The sequence below is a fragment of the Eretmochelys imbricata genome, chromosome 1 (genome assembly GCF_965152235.1).
Source record: "Eretmochelys imbricata isolate rEreImb1 chromosome 1, rEreImb1.hap1, whole genome shotgun sequence".
NCBI lineage: Eukaryota > Metazoa > Chordata > Testudines > Cheloniidae > Eretmochelys > Eretmochelys imbricata.
In genome coordinates, this window is record NC_135572.1 from 268,642,744 (window position 1) to 268,663,060 (window position 20,317).

General features: G+C 48.3%; 1 protein-coding gene across 1 annotated transcript; it reads right to left on the minus strand.

Moving 5' to 3' along the window:
* Window positions 1–8,817: 8,817 nt before the first annotated feature.
* TOB2 (transducer of ERBB2, 2) lies at window positions 8,818–20,087 on the minus strand. Its single transcript, XM_077830687.1, has 2 exons — window positions 19,854–20,087; window positions 8,818–13,468 (listed from the first exon to the last, which is right to left on the minus strand). Exon 2 carries the CDS (start codon window positions 13,387–13,389, stop codon window positions 12,373–12,375), a length of 1,017 nt encoding a protein of 338 aa, XP_077686813.1. The 5' UTR covers window positions 13,390–13,468; window positions 19,854–20,087; the 3' UTR covers window positions 8,818–12,372.
* Between the last annotated feature and the right edge of the window lie 230 nt (window positions 20,088–20,317).

Genomic DNA, 20,317 nt, shown 5'->3' on the forward strand with positions numbered 1-20,317 from the left:
CCAGAGACTGCGCTCATCACGTTTGCAGCCTTCTTCTTCCTTTTCTAAACAGACCGGAAGGCTGCCCCGCCAGCTGATGTCACCTGCTAAATTTGGGAGAGAGATTCCCCCCTTCCCGGTCACTTCTAAACAGTGCAGAATGCCAGAGCATCATGGCCCCTCTTCCCCTAATACTCCCACCCCCCACGGCCACACACTCCCTCCCCTCCCCACCTACCCCCACAACCACACACTCCTTACCTGCCCCTAACCATCCCCCCCGGCCACACACTCCCTCTCCTATGCTTCTATAGCCAGTCAAAGCTCTCTGATGCATGCAGCATGTATAATGTAGGGCTCAACTTCTATGTCTCTGTAATAAAATTAGTTGATTTTGGTCATTTGGGGCATTTTATGACACATCACAAATTTAGTTTTTTCCAGGATGATTTGTAATGCAATAGGTTTCTAGCAGGTGTAAGTTTATTGCGGGAACCTTGTTTCCTACATGGTAATATGGCCAGGTCATTGATATACAATAGGCATTTTATCTCAGTGGAAGTCTTGGGCTTGAAGATTTTTCCAGTAAGATTTCCAAGTCACGGGTGTGTATATTGGAACGGGTCAAGATGAGGTTATGGCCTCGATTGACTCCCTCTTCTTGCTTGGAGGTCTCCGTTCACACGTTGCTTATTTACATCATACATTCGATGGACAATTCGTTCATATGTTGCTCCACCAATTCCATTTCAGAGCAGTTTATGGTTCACACTTGAGTGCCAAAAACTTTTCTGAAATTCTACATGGCAGACAAAGCACTTCTCCTGCTCTGTGATTTTTTTTGCATGTTGGTTAATGAGCATCAGTATGATCAAGCTGTGATCAGTGGTTTGATAGTCAAGGAGGAATCCAGTTTAACTTTCATGGATTACTTCATTGTGGTTCAGATATTGTATTAGTCTTTTACTGAACGTGCTACAGAACAGCTGACTGGGTGTTCCTCCAAACACCTCTGTCACTGCTGGGTTTGAGGGCATCTCCCCTTCTGTGCACTGGGCAGAGTTGATCAGAAATTTCAAACATCAAACATCAAAACTTGGCTTTATTGGAAAAGGCATTTTCCCTTGAGGAAGAAAAATGGGAAAAATGTTTGTTGTTTAAAGAACAATTGTTTTTGAACAAAAAACTGATTTATTTATTTCCTAAGAAGATAAAATGACTTTTTTCTATCTGGCGCTAATATTGGATTGATTCATCCACATGACCCAGTGTCCAGACTGGAGGATTAGGTGGAGTCATTTTGGCAGGGCTTCCTAGACATGATCAGTGCTTGCTTTAGGCTCTCACGTAATGTTTGGGCCACATGATCTCCTTGCTTGGCATTTTGGAAGGTTAGGAACCTTCACTTCCTGTACTGTGACATGTCTGTCCACGGGGTTGGGGTGGGGGGTGGGGGGCTGTAGTTTTTAATGGTATCACCAAGGGCAATTTTTTTTGTAATGATGCTGTTTTGCTCTCCAGGTTGGATTCCTCTGTTTAGGCCTCTGGAGTGTCCTGTCCCCATGTTACCTTCTCATGTTTGTCTTCTCCCCAACCTCCCCTGCACATGCTCCAACCCCAATCCCTTCCCCCACCCCCCAACACGTTTTCCCTCCGACTAGCTTATGGAGACTCATTCTCCCCAGGACACAACTGATTGAGATCAGCCATGCAGGAGATCAGGGTCAGGGGGTGGAAAAGAGGGGCCCAGGATGACACCTGCTGCCCTCTACTGGTTGCTTTGGGGAGCACAGGTAGAGTTCCAAAAAGCGGAAAGCACACAGCAGCATCACTGCCATTCTGTATCTGTCCGGTGGGATGGATGCGCGGAGCACTGCAGTCTCCACACCTCTCAGCCTTTCACCAGGACTAAATTCACTGGTAAGCAGGAGACTGTGCTCCCCCAAGTGCTGATCAGTTCACTTCTCCCCAGTTGCTAGGTAATAATGCCTGGCTCTGAGGATATGTTCCAACCCCAGAGTATTCTGGAAAGGCTTCTCTCTTGTTGTTTCATTGGCCGCCTGTGTTGTCACTCACTCTCCTGCTGGGGCTGGGGAGTGGTACAGGCTGACTCAGAACACTTCAGTGCTCCTGCTTGCCTATCTGAATTAATCTCTCTGCATAAAGCACTTGCTATTTTTCCCATTAACCTTCAGAATTGCTAGCATTACTCCACAGTGCCGCAGCTCCGTTTCTCCTGCATCCATGGAGTGAACACTGCACGAAAGTGGAGGGCTGCTGCTGCTTTCAGACCCTTTTCTAAAGCTGTCCGCTGCAGTGGAGACAGATGAACTGTAGAATTTACTGGAGTAATGGATTCAAAGGCTCTTCCAGGGCATGGTGCATTGCCGTGATTCCCATGCAGCACTCCTGTTCTTTCCTACCTTAAACATCAATGACATGCCAAAACCTGTACTAATGCAACGTGCAGCAACACAGCTGAAGACATGTACAGCAGGAAATGCAAAAGTTAACGTTGCTGTGGGAACCTTCATTTGCACTGTGCGAGACTTAAAGCATTTAACATGGAGAGACAGTAACATTAGAGGGGGAGGGAACCATTTCCTGCAGCTGGCTCAGTCAGCCACATGACCTGCACGCTGTATCAATGCTATCTAGGGCATTTAATACATATGAGCTTGGATTTCTTAAAGAAAGTCCAGCCCATCCTCTCCAGGCTCTTGCTTGTTGATTCCTTTCAGCTGAAAACGTTGTCCTTGCTTTAAACTCCCTGCACAGCACGCGTGGCGAAGGAGGTGGTGGAGGTGCCTCCTTCAATCTGAACGCCAGGCCAGTACCACATCAGGGGCTGCCAACAAAAATAAAACCACTCAACTGAAAAACAAGTTCCCCTGGCATTAGCATTGCATAAACTCCAGCAGAGCACAGGGACCTTCTATTCACTTCCTTCCCCCTTCAATGGCGAAGTGAAATCCAGGACTGAACTCTCCCCACAAAGGCCTGAGTGTCGGAGGTGCTGAGTACCTACCACGCCTGCTAAAGGCAATGAACACGGCAGCTGCTGAGTGCCTTTGAAAGTCAGGCCATGATATGTCCACCTCCACGCATGCACTAGAGGGAGTCTCCTTTGCTGTAGGCTATAGGCATGCCTGAGTCTGCCACTGCATTACACGCCGCCCCAGCCCAATCAGCAATAGCAATAACAATACTTAAGAAGAAGAAGCAGCAGCGTTCATTCTAGCAGGGCACTAAACTTAATAGTGACACTGGGGACAAAGTCCCTTTTTTCCAGTTTAAACAAGCACCAAAGGTTTCTCGTGGTGAAATCATTACCGTCATGGGGTGTGTGCCGAGGGGTGGGGTTAGTGAAAGGGTAGCCCCATAAGTGGGCAGAGGCAGGGGTCAGGGTGAGCATGATCCATGCACTGTTTGTGTTGGAGCCTGCCCAGAGGGATTGGGGGAAAGTTGCACGCACTGACACAGCAAAAGCTTTTACACAATGCTAAGTGGGGCCAAGCTTTTCTGGTTTTCTTAAATTTGTGCTCTGGCTTAGCAAAACAAACCGAGGCTGAGCAGCGAGGAAGGAACTGGTCAGGATTGAGTGCGCACGTAGTCCTCCGAGGCTTTGGGTTTATGGACAGCAGTGCCCGGAGAGCGAGGGTGAGAAAAGAGCTCAGAGGGCAAGTGGTAATTTGAGTCAAACTGAGGGGAGTCCTTGATTTTTGAATGCAGTGAGGCGGTGGCAAAGGAGAGGAATGGGGCTTGCCAGGAGACCTGGGCTATGCAGCCTTTCTCCTCTTGCTGACCAGTTCTAACCCATCCCCCAACCTGAACGCAGTTACCATCTATGTACAAGATGGGAGCAGGTGTCCTCAGTGCCATCCCTTGTGGTGTGATGCAGACACATAGGAGACTCTAAAGAGGCCAAGGACTGAATAGGTCACAGGCTCTTCCTCTGGTTTTCCATGTTAGGGCTCAAGCATATTGGCAAGGGAAGTGGGATTGGGACAGTGCCGGCTGCCACTGCCTGCCCTGTACCTGTTATATGAATCCAATCATCTAAATAACTGAGAGGCTTCAGGGCAGTCATATGCTCCCTTCCTGCAGAGCAAGCCTAACCCAGCATCCCTGTGCTCCTATGCACAAGCAAATCCCAAGTGCTACTATAGCACTGTCTGATTTTCTCACCCATGAGAGACAGCTGGCTTTCCTCCTCCTTTCCCCGCCCAGCAGGCTGACATGTCAGAAATTACTGCTGCCAGAAGCTGAGAGAGACAAGTGGGAAGCTTGGCATTTTCTATTGAAGCTGTCGCCTCCGTTCAGGTGGGATCCCTCCTTCTTGGTGACTCAAGCTGCAAGCTCCGTCTTTCAATAACGGAGTCCCTGGTGATGAGTGTCTAAACATGGCCCCACACCTATGCTTTGGAGAAACTACCCGGTGATTTCAGGGGACACGTCCCATCTTGTTGCTGTTCCCACTCAGTTACCAGTGTGTTGCATTTGGGGATCTAGCTATGTTATTTGGCCCATGCATAGAGTCAAACTCAAGGTAATCATTCCCTCTCCTCACGCCCAAGCACTGCCCCATTTAGGTGATCACTGCATTCACCCTGAGAGGTGTCCATCTAAAATGCCAGGAGGGAGTGTGAAATTTTCTAATACAGCATGAGCTGTACACCACACTCTGCCTCTGGCACTGCACCTCAGCCTAACCTAGAGGGACCACAGCCAGGGCAGGGTTGGGAGTTCAGTCCCCTCAAATCATTCAGGCCCTGGCCCCATTGCTGAGACAGCCAGTGTGGGCCCCTGTCCCATTAGAAGCAAGGCTGAGACAAGCCCTTCTCCACATCCACTCATAGGCCCAAAAGCTAGCAGATGTCAACTACGGTCAGCCCCTGCCAGCCTGGGGCTCCATTTGAACCTGTGGCCTAGAAGTGAGAGGTTCTGTATTTCCTGCCTCACCATCACCTTATGCCCTCCATCATGTGTTATTCACCAGACATTATGTGGGGGTTATTATGGTCACGCACCTTTGCTCAGCCCCAGTCTGCAAATGTATTTTACACATGATTGCAAGGCTCAGACAGACACACAACACGCCCCCTCCTCCCAGTCTTGTTACTTGTTACTACTGTGTCAGCCCCACGGTATCCAGGCTGGGAGAGAAAGGAGCTTGACTTCTAGTGTCTGTAACTGAAATGCAATGATCAAGCAATGTGCAGTCAGTGCACTCTCACAGGGCTGCCAACCACCATGGTGTGACGAAGTGGGACTGTTCTTAATATTTCCTCTGAATACTGTAGGGGTGCCTCAGTTTCCCCTATGCATTTCTTAAGTCTCTAGGCGGTGGGATAAGGGAGTGCAATTGTTGCAGAGCAAAGGGCCAGGGTACATAAATGGCTGATACTATGTCTCCTGGACCCATGGAAAACAAGCCCTTGAGGAATTCCACCATGATTTCAACAATTTCCATCCCACCAGCAACCTCAGCCTGGACCAGTCCACAGAAGAAATCCACTTCCTGGACACTACGGTGCTAATAAGCGATGGTCACATAAACACCACCCTATACCGGAAACCTACCGACCACTATGCCTACCTACATGCCTCCAGCTTTCATCCAGGCCACACCACACGATCCATTGTCTACAGCCAAGCTCTTTGATACAGTCGCATTTGCTCCAACCCCTCAGACAGAGACAAACACCTACAAGATCTCTATCAAGCATTCTTACAACTACAATACCCACCTGCTGAAGTGAAGAAACAGATTGACAGAGCCAGAAGAGTACCCAGAAGTTACCTACTACAGGACAGGCCCAACAAAGAAAATAACAGAACGCCACTAGCCATCACCTTCAGCCCCCAACTAAAACCTCTCCAACGCATCATCAAAGATCTACAACCTATCCTGAAGGATGACCCATCACTCTCACAGATCTTGGGAGACAGGCCAGTCCTTGCTTACAGACAGCCCCCCAATCTGAAGCAAATACTCACCAGCAACCACACACCAAACAACAAAAACAGTAACCCAGGAACCTATCCTTGCAACAAAACTCGTTGCCAGCTGTACCCACATATCTATTCAGGGGACACCATCATAGGGCCTAATCACATCAGCCACATTATTAGAGGCTCCGTTCATCTGTGCATCTACCAATGTGATATATGCCATCATGTGTCAGCAATGCCCTTCTGCCATGTACATTTGTCAAACTGGACAGTCTCTACGTAAAAGAATAAATGGACACAAATCAGACGTCAAGAATTATAACATTCAAAAACCAGTCGGAAAACACTTCAATCTCTTTGGTCACTCGATTACAGACCTAAAAGTTGCAATTCTTCAACAAAAAAACTTCAAAAACGGACTTCAAGGATAGACTGCTGAATTGGAATTAATTTGCAAACTGGATACAATTAACTTAGGCTTGAATAAAGACTGGGAGTGGATGGGTCATTACACAAAGTAAAACTATTTCCCCATGTTTATTCCCCCCCGCCCCACTCTGTTCCTCAGATGTTCTTGTCAACTGCTGGAAATGGCCCACCTTATCTCTTCAAAAGTTTCCCCCCCCGCCTTGCTGGTAATAGCTCACCTTACCTGATCACTCTCGTTACAGTGTGTATGGTAACACCCATTGTTTCATGTTCTCTGTGTATATAAATCTCCCCACTGTATTTTCCACTGAATGCATCCGATGAAGTGAACTGTAGCTTATGAAAGCTTATGCTCAAATAAATTTGTTAGTCTCTAAGGTTCCACAAGTCCTCCTTTTCTTTCTGGCTCCTGATGGCCTGGGCCCTTCCCCCCTGCAGGAAGGGTTACAGAACAAAGGAATCAGGTGCCCTCCTGGCCCATAGAAAGGGACAAAGCCCAGAGGAGGAGGGGCTGGAGGGGGAGTCAGTTTGGGCTGGCTGGGGACGTGGAGTGAAGTGCAGACGTGTCTGGCTCACTGCCCCCAAAAATGGACCCAGCTGAGGGGTCCTGTTCTCTGCACCTACAAGCTCTGTTTTAGACTATGTTCCTGTCATCTAATAAACCTCTGTTTTACTGGCTGGTTGAGAGTCACGTCTGACTGCGGAATTGGGGTGCAGGACCCTCTGGCTTCCCCAGGAGCCTGCCTGGGCGAACTTGCTGTGGGAAGTGCTTGGAGGGGCAGAGGATGCTGAATGCTCCGAGGTCAGACCCAGGAAGGTGGGACTGGCTTCGTAGGGAGCAGTTCCAGAGCATTGCCCAGGGACTCCATGACAACAGGGGGAAAACCCCCAAACAAAGCTGAGTGGCATTGCAAAGCTCTGTGCCAGGTTGCAACACCACTCACACCTGTCCCTGCCATGACAGAGAAGCAGATAGGTCAAAACTGGTACTTGCTCCATCCCCCAAGCCCTTCTACCATAACCACCCAACGATCAAAAGGCTCACCATGCCCCCCCCCGAAATGTGGGCGGCCACAATTTCCATAGTGTACAGATCCCCACAATTCTTTTACCTGGCACTAATCCAATCGAGTTCTTAGTGAGAAACTCAGAGTCAGATCTGTGGGGAAGAGATCCTAGCAGGAGCAGGGAACAAAGTCTCCCTTGACTCCATTCTTCCAACAGCTTTTTGAGGGAGGGCGGTAGGGAGAGGTCACTGTGTGTGTGCCATTGCATAGGACTAACTCCACCCTCCCTTTGGCACAGAGGAAAGGAAGACTAAATTAATTAGGTTCTGGTAAACTCAAGTGGTGGCCAGTTTCCACTAGCCCAATTATGTACCCAACAGATTCAAGTCACCACAGTATCGTAAGTTTATGCAGCTCTTTACAAAAGAATCCACACCATATCCAGGCATCAGCTCACCTTGTCTCACTGGCTGGAAAGGAGGAACTGTTTAAACATGTTACAATCCCACATTATACTGACTCCAACTGGAACTTGAAGGGTGTGTTTGAGGTAAGCAGAATACGATTAGCTCCCTCCTGGAATCAGACTCGTACTGTTATGAGAAATGCCACAGGCTCTTGAACAATCTTACAGGGTGAGGATTTAGCCTGGGTGCTCTTCACTCATGTTTGGAGATTGTCTAGCACATTTTGGGTGCTAGACTAACCTGTTTTACTTCTCTCCAACCCAGTGCATGCTGGGGCACTCTATCTATACCACCACTTCCTGCAGCAACCCAGGTTCTTTGTTGGAGGCCTCCCAGCCCAGCATGAGTGGGCTGGGCCTGTTCAGTTTATGAAACAAGGGAAGATTACAACCCAGCGTGATATGGCTGCAGGCCATGTATGTACTTCTGCGCTTGTCAGTTGGGGAAGCCTGTATTTTTGACAAACGTCAGTGTTGTGATATTGATTCACTAGGAGGAATCTTGAGGTTGAGTGGGACAAGGGACCCCAGGGCACTGAGGGCTAGAGGCAACATAGCATTCAGTCCCCATCAGCTGTGAGAGGTGGCTCCTTTTGCTGATCACTAGTGACCCTTGTTGATGGATTCTAGAAGATGTGGAAACCCCTTCACAGCTGCTATGGCACAGAGAGATTTCAGGAAGGCAGCCTCTGCTGCTGTATTGCACAATAGGGAGCTTTACCACCACTCCACTGGTTGAGAAGGGATACCAGAGTATGGGCCAGTGGGTTTATGTGGAGATGGATACCAGACTAGATGGGCCAGAGCTTGTATCCAACAGAGCATCAGGTGGAAGACTGGCTGAGATGGACCAATGGTCTTTCTAGGAGGGTGTTAGCACAGTAACCATTCTGCTGTCTAACATCAGGCCAGAAAGCAGGGACGCCTTCCATGCATCCCCCCACTCCCGCTGAGGGCACATTACAACACAGGACAAGAGGCTATTATATATCATGCTTTTAATACAAACTTAAAAAAATCTGGAACAATAGAAACTGTACAGATTTGATCAACTTTTTGTTTTGTTTTTAACTAAATCTCTAGACACGCCAATGTCCCGTTCCAAAATATTGCACAACATTCTGAATACAAAACTCTGATTGTATTCCTCCTTCGCTAAAGAAAAAAACAGCAACCCCCTGATCCCCCTCTCAGTAGACCCCTTCTCATAAAACAAACAGAACAAACATAGGAACCTTTTACATTAAGAAACATACATAATTCTGTCCTCTTTGTGTTCACACATTTTCTCTCTCTGTCTCCAAGATCATACAGTTGTTGATTCTCTCTTCACAAGGGGTTAGGGAGGGGGAAAGAGGGAGCTGGGGGATGGAGAAAGGAATTTTCACTGCTTTTTTTTTTTTAAAGTTTTTTTTCCTGAAAAAATATTTTTTCTCTCCTCTTAAGAAAAAATCTCAAAGAAAAAATTACATTTTTTTACGTTAGAAATATACATATATTATATATACCTCTTACATTTTACAAATGTAGCAAATTATTCAATACAAACGGACATCAACAAAAAACACAAACCCATAAAAAATAAAAGTTAAAAAAAAAAAACTCTCTTGCTCTCTTTTCCTAAGAAACCAGGTTAATTAGTGCAGGTTTTAAAAAATAAAATCGAAGCTGAACGCCTAAATCCAAGACCAGACCAAAAAAGGCCATTAGTTTAATTGCCACCAGTGCTGGAGAAACGCTTCTGAAGCACACTTTTTTTCCTTTAAGATACAAAGAGGTTGGTCCCCTCCCCTTTCCCTCCTCATCTTTGCGACACTATTTTTAAAGCAGTTACAATACGTGTAAGCAGGTTAAAGCAGCGTCAAAGCTTCACACACATAGCAGGTGGCTGGTGATGTTCCATCTCTCCCCTCCCCTCCTATGCCATTAGAGGGTGCACAATCCCACCCAGGCAGTGACTCATGGCAGCATTTTGCAGAAGGATGAGAGGGGTGGAAACAACAAAGGAAACTGGGTTGGGAAGCCAGCCGGTCCCCTGAGGTGTGGAGAGTTATTCAGTCCAGTGCAGTAGTCTGGCTGTCTACAGGACACTCAAAGGGGGGGGAACTGGATGGCAGTGGTAAAGTTGGTGGGAAAGAGGATCAGCTAAACAGATCCCCAGAGTCTCATTCTAGTTTTTCCATCTTCAACCCCGCAGGTTTCACACATCATGCTAGGATAGACTGCTTAGTAGTGGATGCCCTCGTCTCCCACCCACCCCGCAGTTGGGTCACAGTCAATAAGTGGCAAGCAGCCTGTTTTGGGAAATGGTGTGTTGGGATTCAAGCCAATCAGAAAAGCAATCTTCCCATTAATGCAATAGTGAGGGGGATTTAGAAAAAAGCCCTCTGCTGAGACCAGGGTGGTGTCAGTTGTGGCAGGGCAATCCCCTTAACCCAAATAAGGTTTATTCACAACATACACACAAAGACATGAGGGCTGGAGTGTCATCAACTTGGTTTTTTGGGGGCGGGGAGAAATGGGAGTTCAAAGCCTCCTTCCACCGATAGACAGTGAAGTCTTGGAAAAATAAACTGGATCTTATCCCTTAATTACAGAAATGCTCAAGGGGAGTCTCAGAAGAAGCTCCAGAGACAGGTTTAGTTAAAAATAAACATGGGAGACAGCAAAGATGGAAATGATTGTTTAAAAAAAAAGAAAAAAAAAAGAAAAAAAAAAAGAAAAAAAAAAGAATGCCCCAAAGCTAGATGTCTCTTCACTTGCTTCCTAGCCCAAAGCTGACACCCCAGGAGGCAGTCTTCCCACCTAGAGTCCCCAATCCCAGGTAGCCCTTGGGGTTCTAGGTTGTCCCACCTGGGAGGAAGAGGGATCCCCACATACCATGGAGGCAGGCTATGGAATGGCAATATGCAGAAGCAGCCTATCAAAGGCCGCTACTGTCCTACTCCCTCCCTTACTCCAGCGTTTTCTACTTGGGGCGGGGGGAGAGAAGGGAGAAACTAGGAAGCAGCTTTAGGATTCCTAGCTCTTTGTTACTCCCAATAATGAGGAGGGGATAACTATTCATCTAGGTCCTGGAACATCAGTTTCTTCTCTCCATACCATCAGTCATTTCAAAGTATTAGTCCTATTCTGCAGCGCGCCTCCTCTAGACTGTGTCTCTCTGGTTGGATCAATCAGTTAACACCAGGGGCCGAGTACAAACCCACCTGGGCATTCCCCTCTGTACTATGTCACCTGCCCCCTCCTACCCTTCCAGAAGGAAAGCAAAAGGGGTTTGGTCACACTTTATTATATTTTTTTAATAAAAGAAAACAGGAAGTGACGGCCCTCAAGCTATCAATCAGGAAAGCAGCCTGGGCGATGCAACCCCCTGCTCTCCCCAGAAAGCTGCGCGGCCTCTTCAAAAGAAGGAAACCCTTCCCCCCCACTGAGCCAAAGGTAGCTGAGAGTAAGAGAACTCAAAACATTTGGAGACTGCTCCAAAGGAACATCAGTGGATGCCGCCTACATTGGAGGGGAAGAAAAGCACGTAAGAATGTGAGAGGCAGCATATCTAACCATGGCCCCTGAAAGAGAAGTGCAATAATAAGGACCAATACTTCCTCCCTTTAAACAGCAGTGGGTGCACCCACTGCAGTGCTTGTGTAGAACAGCAACCCTATCGAACGGACACTGGCTCTGACCAACTTGAAAAGACCAGCTCAGACAAGATCCTTTGTGCAGGAGGGTGGGGGTAGGAATCATAAATGGACTCACTGGTATAACACAGTGCTGTTCTTCTCCAGCATTCACCTCTGGATGAAAGTGCAGAGAGGGAAGACCACAGGAAGCAGCCGTTTCATAAAAGTGCTCCAACTTAACCGCCTGGCAAGGGAAAGGAGGCTGGGGGAAGCTTATTTCAAAACAGAGGCTGGCATCAACTGTGGCAGTTTTGAAGGGTTTTGGATGACAAGGTCATAGCAGTCTAAAGCAGGCAAGGTAAGGGGAACTCGGTACACTCACCCAGTCTGTTTCCCGGGGGAGGAGAGGAACTGACTAATCATGGAAAGAAGCAAGCCCCCCACACCCTTCTCTGGGAAGCATGTAGTGAAATTGTGCACCTCTAGACTGGCACTGAAAACCAAACGAATACCCCCGGCCCTCTCAGCAAGGCAGCCTAGCACCCAGGGATATGGGAATGCCCAGAACAGGCCATCTCTACACCAAAGAACAAGGTACTAAAGCCCAGCTCTGAGGAGGAAGTTGGGAGACAGGAAGATAAAGTGACCTATGTTTCCACCATTTCTGGACCAAACAAACCCATTACAGGAGTAAAAAAGTGGGTAGGAAAAAGCACGGGGATTGAGTTAAAAAACAATTCAGTGCTTCAGGAGCGCTGCCCGGCACAGCACAACGACTCCGGGGGTGTCTCTCTTTCCAAGAAGCTATATTTATAAGATTTCAAATTTTTGTATATTTCTATTTTTCATTTTTCTTCTCTCTCTCTCTTTTTTTTTAATTCTTGTTTTCCCCAAATACTCTCCTTCCTCCTGGTCAGTTGGCCAGGACGACAGGCTGGAACGACTGGCTGGGATACTGCATGGCATTCAGGTTGTAGCTGAGTCCTTCCACAAAGGGAGACTTCTCCAGAAAGAGGCTGTTGCTGCTGCCGCTGAAGACCTGAGCCACGTCAAAGCCACTGCCACCGCTGGTGCTACTGCTGAACTGGGAGGCCGGCGGGATGCTGCCGCCCTGATTCTCGTTGGTGACACCCTCAAAGAAGAGGCCGCTGGCTCCGGACGATCCGCCATTGTAAACAAACTCCTTGGCATTGGGGGAGAGCTGCGACTGAGGAGCTTGACTCCCCCCGCCCCCGACGAAGTTCAGAGAATGCATAGAGAGGGAGAGGCCCTTGTGCTTCAGCAGGTTGTTGGTGGGTGACCTGGCCATTCTTTGCTGCTGCTGTTGAGCTCCGGCTCCCCCACCACCACCCTTCTTCATCTTGGTAGAACCAAACTTTGTGGCGGCAAACGTGGCAGTGGTAAAGGTGATGGGCTGGGCAGAGCGGGGGATGAAGGTGGGGCTGGGTGACTGGCCAAAGGATGGCGATGGTGAGTTGGACAGGGAGTTGTCCTGGCTACCAATGGGGACAAACACTTGGGCATCAGGGTTGAAGCTGCTCTTGATCTCCTTGTCCAGCTCAGCTGCACTGCAGCCCTCACTGTCATCCAGATACAGGACCTTGACGGACCCTTTCTCACCAATCTGGTAGGAGACCTCAGAAGGATCGATCCAGACGCTCAGTTCTTCAGGCACATTGGCCCGCACATCCTCTACGGCCAGTCCACTCCGCTTGGCTGCCAGTTCCACCACCGGATCCACCGTTTCCCCGATGTGGACGCAGCGATAGCCAGAACCCTTCAGAGGCTTTTCCGGGTACCAGTGGCCCTCATACTTCTTCTTCAGCAGGCGTTCTAGCTCTTCACCAAACAGGTCTGCCCGCCTCCGGGGAAGCTTGTTATACAGGTACGAGATGATGAAGTTCAGAGCAACTTTGATCTCCAGATGCATACTCCCTTCACAGCAAGCAAGTCAGGGCAGTGTATTGAAAGAGACAAACAACATACACAAGATTTGGCTCCAAGCAATCCTAGAAAAGAAAGAAGAAAAACAGATGGATGAAGAGAACGTGGCAACTTTAATATTGTTGCGGCAAACAGCTTAGTATATTTAAAAAGGATTAGACATTTCTACAAATAGCATTTGCAATGACACTTCCTAGAATAAAAGCTACATAAATGTGATCAATCCTTATGCTACATGACATAAATGGATTGCTAGAGGCGGTCAGGAAGAAATTCTGCCCTACTAAATGGAATGAGTACTACGTTGAACTGTGTGTACACGATGCCGTTTTCTCAAGTTATCCAACACTGATCACCAATGGAGACAGGATACCAAACTAACCAGACAAACAAGTTTTTTTGGTACAGTGGTTAATATGTATTTTAATACATCTCTTTTTACTTCAACTCTTATTTATTTCCTTTCACCTCATGTGCCTCTGATTTAAAAAAATTACATCAAGGCAGAATCACGAGAGTCTTTCCACATCCTGAGTGGAAATCAACTCCTTAACTCTGTATGGCAACACCAGCCTCTCTGCTGAGGAACAGCAACAACACTCAGTTGGAAGGCAGTGGCTGCAGGTGGTTTTTGGAGATTTGCACTCTCTGGTCCTGCTGGCTCAAGGATGAGAGAGTGGAGGTGAGGGTATGATGATAGTGAGGCACTAACTGCCTGCCCAGTTTTACCATCTCCTCAAAGTGGACAATTCGTCTGACATTCAGATACTCACCTGCCCCGACAGAGGATTTGTCTAGCTAAATCAAGCTAAAAAGCTTCATGTCTCAGTTTAATCCAGATCAATAAATAGTGGGGGGTGTGCACACTACATACATTGCTGGACACCTGTCGTGCATAGTTCCCAGCCCTGTTATTATTCCAGCAGAATAAGGGTGTATGGGGAGTATTGTAGGCCCACACAACTTAACTCACTTGCCAAAACAGAACTAATCCTCCTTCCCTCCCTGATGAGGTCGTTACTGAAAGCATGAAAACCCACGAAAGCAGAGTGTGAAACCACAACACTAACTCTCTAACGTAGACAGATTAATGAACAGAGTCTTTTTCCAGGTACCAACACACTCTCTAGCTGGGTCATTTCCTCAAAGAAAAGAGATGGGAGGGAAAGGACAGAGAATCTTACAGACTTTTTAAAAAAGAAGCATACCACTATCAACTCCTGCTCCATTCAGCAGGGAAGCGGCACATCCAGTTTTTAATTGATAGCTTAGTCAGAGGCAAGTCAGCTCTCCACTACCCTGGGCTCTGCTCAAACAAACATGCACACACCACATTCATCCACGCTGGCAAAATAGGCTTAAGGGGCGCTCTCAAGCCTTCAGCCCAAGCACTTAGGTTGCAGGCCAAATGGATTTCTCTCTTTTTTTTGGTGTGGAGCACAGAGTTAAGTAAGCCAGCATTCCCCCTGCAGAACTAGAAACCCAGACTACTCTGGTCTAGATCAAGAGAAGCAGAAAGGGAAACTGATTAGGGCTAGTTTACCTGTCTTGGTTGAGTGGATGGCAGGGAGTAAATATGCAGCATTAATGGTGACATGCACAATTTGTTTTTAAATGAAGACAGAGTTATGACAAAAATGACAGTACAAATTCTAAATTAAAAAGATATTATATTGGTAACTTATGTTCAGGGAGGTTTATATCCAGGAGTACAACAACAGGCAGCTGGAGCTGTAAATACCTCAAAATCAGCTAGCAGAAGAAACTACAAAGTTCTAGAAATAAACCCCTTCAGGTTTAGCCTCGCGTGGAAGTAAGTGAGTAGAGGCAGTGAGTGACTGCTGAGAGTCGAAAAGGCACCGCCAGCCTTTGGAACTTGGATTTCAGGAGTTACTGGACCATGAGAAGTTCTGTCAGGTCACTTGGAACTCACATAAGTTAAAATAAAATAGAAACATGCCAAGAAGAACTGAACAAAGCAGCTTTCTGAAAGGCCAACGAGGACAGGTCATTCTCAGGCTGGTGTGTAGGTGGGACTCAATAGCTTGGGTTGGAGGCTTTAAATGATTTTCAGAGGAAAGGCGAATCAGTGGGCCTGCAGAATACATCCTGAAATGATCACAGAGGCCTAATCAGCCCATGTTATGCCAAGTAGACTGCATAAAACCAACTTCTGTTACTATGACCTAAAAAAAAAAAAAAAAAGCACCCGGCCTGGTTCACTGGAATCCTAGCAAGATTGGATGTTAGTGGGATGACACCTCTGGGTCACAATTCTGATCCAGATCAGTGCATTAGGGACCAAAAGTTAAGTGGGGTGATATAAGAAAATCTTGGTTTTCAAATTTCAACAACTGTTGTATTCAAGAGAGTTCCAAAAAAGAGAGACAATGACAGTATAAAAATACAAGCAACCTGAAAAGCTGTACTCAAGAAAGGTCCCTTTAACAGAACAAGGACAGGAGGTAATAAAGAGTTTTCTTGAAAAGAGAATCGATATAGTGATCTTTAACAGAAATTGCCAACAGCCTTAGTGGTCCCTAGCAACCGCAGGCAAACTGGAACTGACAGATGGGATCAATCAGTGGTCCATTTAGTCTAGTATTACTTCTCTGACAGTGACCAGCACCAGATGTTTTAGAAGGTAAGGGGGGAGGGAAAAAAAATCCGAACACTCTAGGGACTTGATTTATTATCATCCCCAAAACAGCACAAAGCCTCAGTGCTTCTCAGCAGTCCTGCATCTTCACCAACAAATCGGCACAGTACTTCCGTGGGAGGCAAGGAGGAGGAGTAAAATGCAGCAACCAATTTCAGTATCAAGCTTGCAGAGAGGAGTTATAAAAATGGAGTACTTTTTCTTTTTTTTAAAATGGAGAATACTCGGAGTGTGGCGTCTGTGGCTTCAATTTAAAAAAAGCAATTAACCAAACAACAGCAGGCACCAAGACAGCTACATACAACAGGCCTTGGCAGCTGCCTTCAAATGTAAGAGAGGGTTCCAAATGAGCAACAGTCACCATTTATTCTCCACATTGTTAACACAATAAAATGTATTCCATTAGGATCCCTTAATCCCAGGATTGCCAATACAAGAACCCGTATGGCGGAGCTGATTACTAGTTTTAAACTATAAAATAGTTGCAGCTGAATCTACACATCTGCAGTGAAAAAATATATTTTCTTTTACACACCTAGGGAGCTTTTGGGAGGGGTGGGGGGGAAGCAAAGGTCTTAAAGCTGATGACCAAGGTAGAAAGTGTCATAGCATGTTTTGCAAATAAGGTCAGTCACAGGAAAATGTATATATTTCCCCCATCTGCATATATTTGCTGGACAAATATTTTATTGTGGAAGGAAGACTGGGGGAGGAGGGCAAGAAAAAAAAAAAGAAAAGAGGATGAATGTTTCATCACATAACGTTGCAGAAATGCAGGAGCTCTGGAGATCAACCCTCTCTCTCTCTCTCTGTTTTAACAGAGCACAGATTTTAAAGAAAATGGGCAAAATGACTGTACACATTAGACGAGAGTGCACACTTTAAACATCCCCATTCCTCTCGGTTATGAAGACATTAGGAAGTGACCTTGTAAGACAAGTTTCAATCTGAAACAAGATCTATTTTTTAAAACCCATAAAGAGCAATTATCCCTCTGAAAACAGGTCTGTGATTCTGCCCCCTCATTAAGCGCACACAGTGACATTTCAAAGGGCTTAAAAAAAAAATAAAAAAATCAAGGCCAGGATGATAGTATATAACCTTCTATGTTACTTTGCAGGCCACACCCTACCAAAACAACAGCCTTGTCTCTAACCATCCTCACTCACCGCCACCCACAGACTGTGAGAGGCAATCCAATTATTTTCTATCTTTAAACTATTTTAAGGCACATAACATAACCTCCAAAATAAAGAGAGAGAGAAATATTTTTAAACACTCAGCCACCCCTGCAGACTGCGTGCATGGGGAGGAATAGGCCCTATGGACACACATTCTAGACGCCAAGATAGTAGATTTTTGCTATCTCCTCTTCCCCTTATAAACACTATCAAAACCACTGTCCTGTGTGTGTGTGGTGATGGTGAGTGTTGAACAGAGGACACGCCCCTCCCAAGCCCCATCGTATGCAAAATATATATACATTCCTCTCTCAGCTGGGAGTCCAGCTCCCCCCACCCCCCTTTATGCACAGCAGCCAAGGCTTATAGAGGATGATGCATTTCCAATAACTCAGCCAAGGAAATTTCTACAAATACTCGGAGTCCACCTCCCCCACCTTACTATATCTAACACACAGGAACCTGGGAGTTGCAGTCCTTCACCCTCCACTTCTCCAGTCCCTCATCTGAGCCGAGGCGAGTGACCTACTTTGTCCCTGAACTACATTTCCCAAAATGCCTTTCGCCAACCCTGGCCAAAGAACCCGCGCCTGCTCAGAGGAGCAGTGTAGAAAATTTTCCATGGCACATGCGCTCTTAGTGCTCTCAACCCTCCCAGCCAATTGCCCAATGCAAGAAACACACCCCATGTACCGTGTCATCGGGAATTGCTGGGTATTTTTAGGGGTCTAAGCGAGCTCTTGCCTTTCGGGTGGGGGGAGGGCTATTTACTCTTCACCATCCCATACACACCCCGGAAGGCCCCCACAAGTATTAGCAAACATCCCCTTGGTTGGGGGCTAGGAGTGAGACTCCGAAGTGGGGTACTGGAGAGCTCTTTGATGGTATTATGACAATTGCCTTTAAAGACTTAAGGCCACACCTGTACCCCCACCCCCAAAAAAGCCACCCAGCTTACTCCCTTCTTCCCACATTGTCTCCTCACCTCCTTTACTTATGTATCCCTGTCCCACGGTAAGGGTGACCAGAGGTCTTAATATCAGGGGTTTTGTCTTGTACAGGCAACTATACACTCTCCTCCCCCCTAACTAGCAAAAAGAGTGTCCTGATTTTTCACACCTGCAATCTGGTCACTACCCACAGCTGCCTCGCTGTTGGGGGGAAGAGATCAGCCACCAAATCAACAGATCCCAAACAAGGCCCCAGGAAGAGGCCTGCAACTGGGTGGCAGGGAGGAGGAGAGACACGGGGTGATTCCCCCCGAAGCAAGGACATTTCTCTGCTTCAAAATGTATTCGGGAACGGGGTGCGTGCAAGAAGGGAAACCCTAATAACCCTCCCTGGGGAAAGGGTGCTTAGGCCTCGCCTGACCTTTACTTCTACCGAATATATAGCAAACGACCCCTCTTGTTCTCCCGGGGAGAAGGGGGCCCAGGCCAGAGACCTGGCTTTGTTACAGCCTTCCAGACTAGACACTAGCCCCCATCGCCCTGAGCGTACAGATCTTTCGGCCTGGTCCTTTGTTGCGGACTCCCCCCCCCCGCAGCATAAACATCCTTAGTCCCTCTTAGAGTTGGGCAAAGAGAGAACAGATCGGACCCGATATCCCCGGCCCCAACAATAGGGGATCCTCCCCCACAGATTCTCCTCAAAGGGAAAAGAAATGATTCAACCCGCTAAGGGCACTGGGATTTTATTTCTCTGTCTTATCTCTCCCTCCCCCGTAATCTTCCCGCTCCGCGGTGGAAGGGCCGTTCCTGCGCTAGGCCACCCTCCGTCGGCCTTCAGGACCCCGTCCCAGGCCGGGGAGGGGGGCGACAGAGCGTCAAACAGCAGCGTCGCTTGGCCAGACCACAATGCCTGTGGTCAGCAGTGCTGAAGGAAGCGAGCCCCGCCAGGGAGCAGCCCCCTCCCCCCATCCAGCCCCCTCATTGCTCCCTTTTGGCCAAGGGCAGCTGCTTCCACAAAGGGGGAGCGGACCCAGCCTCCGCCCCCCCCCCCGTTCTTTTTCAGCTATCAAATAGGTGCCCTGTCCCCAGTCCCAAACCGCAGGCTCATTTTTCTTTACGGGCTGTCTCTGGACCTTTCATTTTTAAATCCCCTCGTCAGAAGAATAACAAAAGCCAGAACAAAATGGTGAACTCGGCGTCACAACCCGAAGGACGGTCATCTCCCCCCCCCCCCATTGCAAATAAAGATCCCACCTCCCCCAAGAAGCCACCAGCACCAGAAACGCTTTAAAGGATGAAAACGACGGGGGGGAGGCCACCAAAGCTGATGTCCTACAAATGGGGAGCCCCCCCCCCACGCAAGCCAAGGCCAGATTTTCCCCCAGCCGCCCCGCATGCTGCAGAGTGGGAAGGGGCAGGGTGGAAACTGGCGCGGGGGGGGGTCTCCTCGGGGAGCCGCCGCTCTCGGCTCCGATGGAGGCTGAGCGCAGCGAGGGGGCAGGCGAGCCAGCCGCAGTCAGGCAGCGGGGCTGGGGGAAGAGACGGGTCCCAGGCCGGGGGGGGTGTGTGTGTGTCAAACAGCAGGTGTACGGGGGGAGGCAGGGCCGCTCTGTGCCCCCCCCACCCCCTGATCACCAGGGAGCGCCCCCGCCCCACTTACTTCGTCCTCGGCTGCAACGCGGACGGGCGGCTCCTTTCTCCTGCCAGGGGTGGGTGTTGCTGGAGGGTTTCTCGGGAGGTTTCTTTTTTCCTCTCTCTTTTTTACGGGGTGCGGTTGGGGTGGGTGGGTGACTCCCCCCCCTGCTATGGCCTGGGTGGGAGGGGTTGTTTGGGGCGCCCCCTGGCTAGTTTTTTCCCCCCCCTCCTCTCCCTCGGCTGGGATCCGGAGCCTCCCTCGCCCTGGCCCAAAGTGAGCAAAGTAAATGAAAAGTTTCACCCTTAGCAACCCTGCGCAAGGATCTCCTCTTCCACACCCAGCGTGACGCGTCCTGCAAAGGACAAGGGGGTGGGGGAGAAGGGAGAGCCGGAACTACTTCCCCAAACCCTCGCTGGAAATTAACCCTTTTGTCCATGCTCATCCCCGGCCCTTCTCCGCTCTGCGCCTTCTCCGGCAGGGAGTCTCTG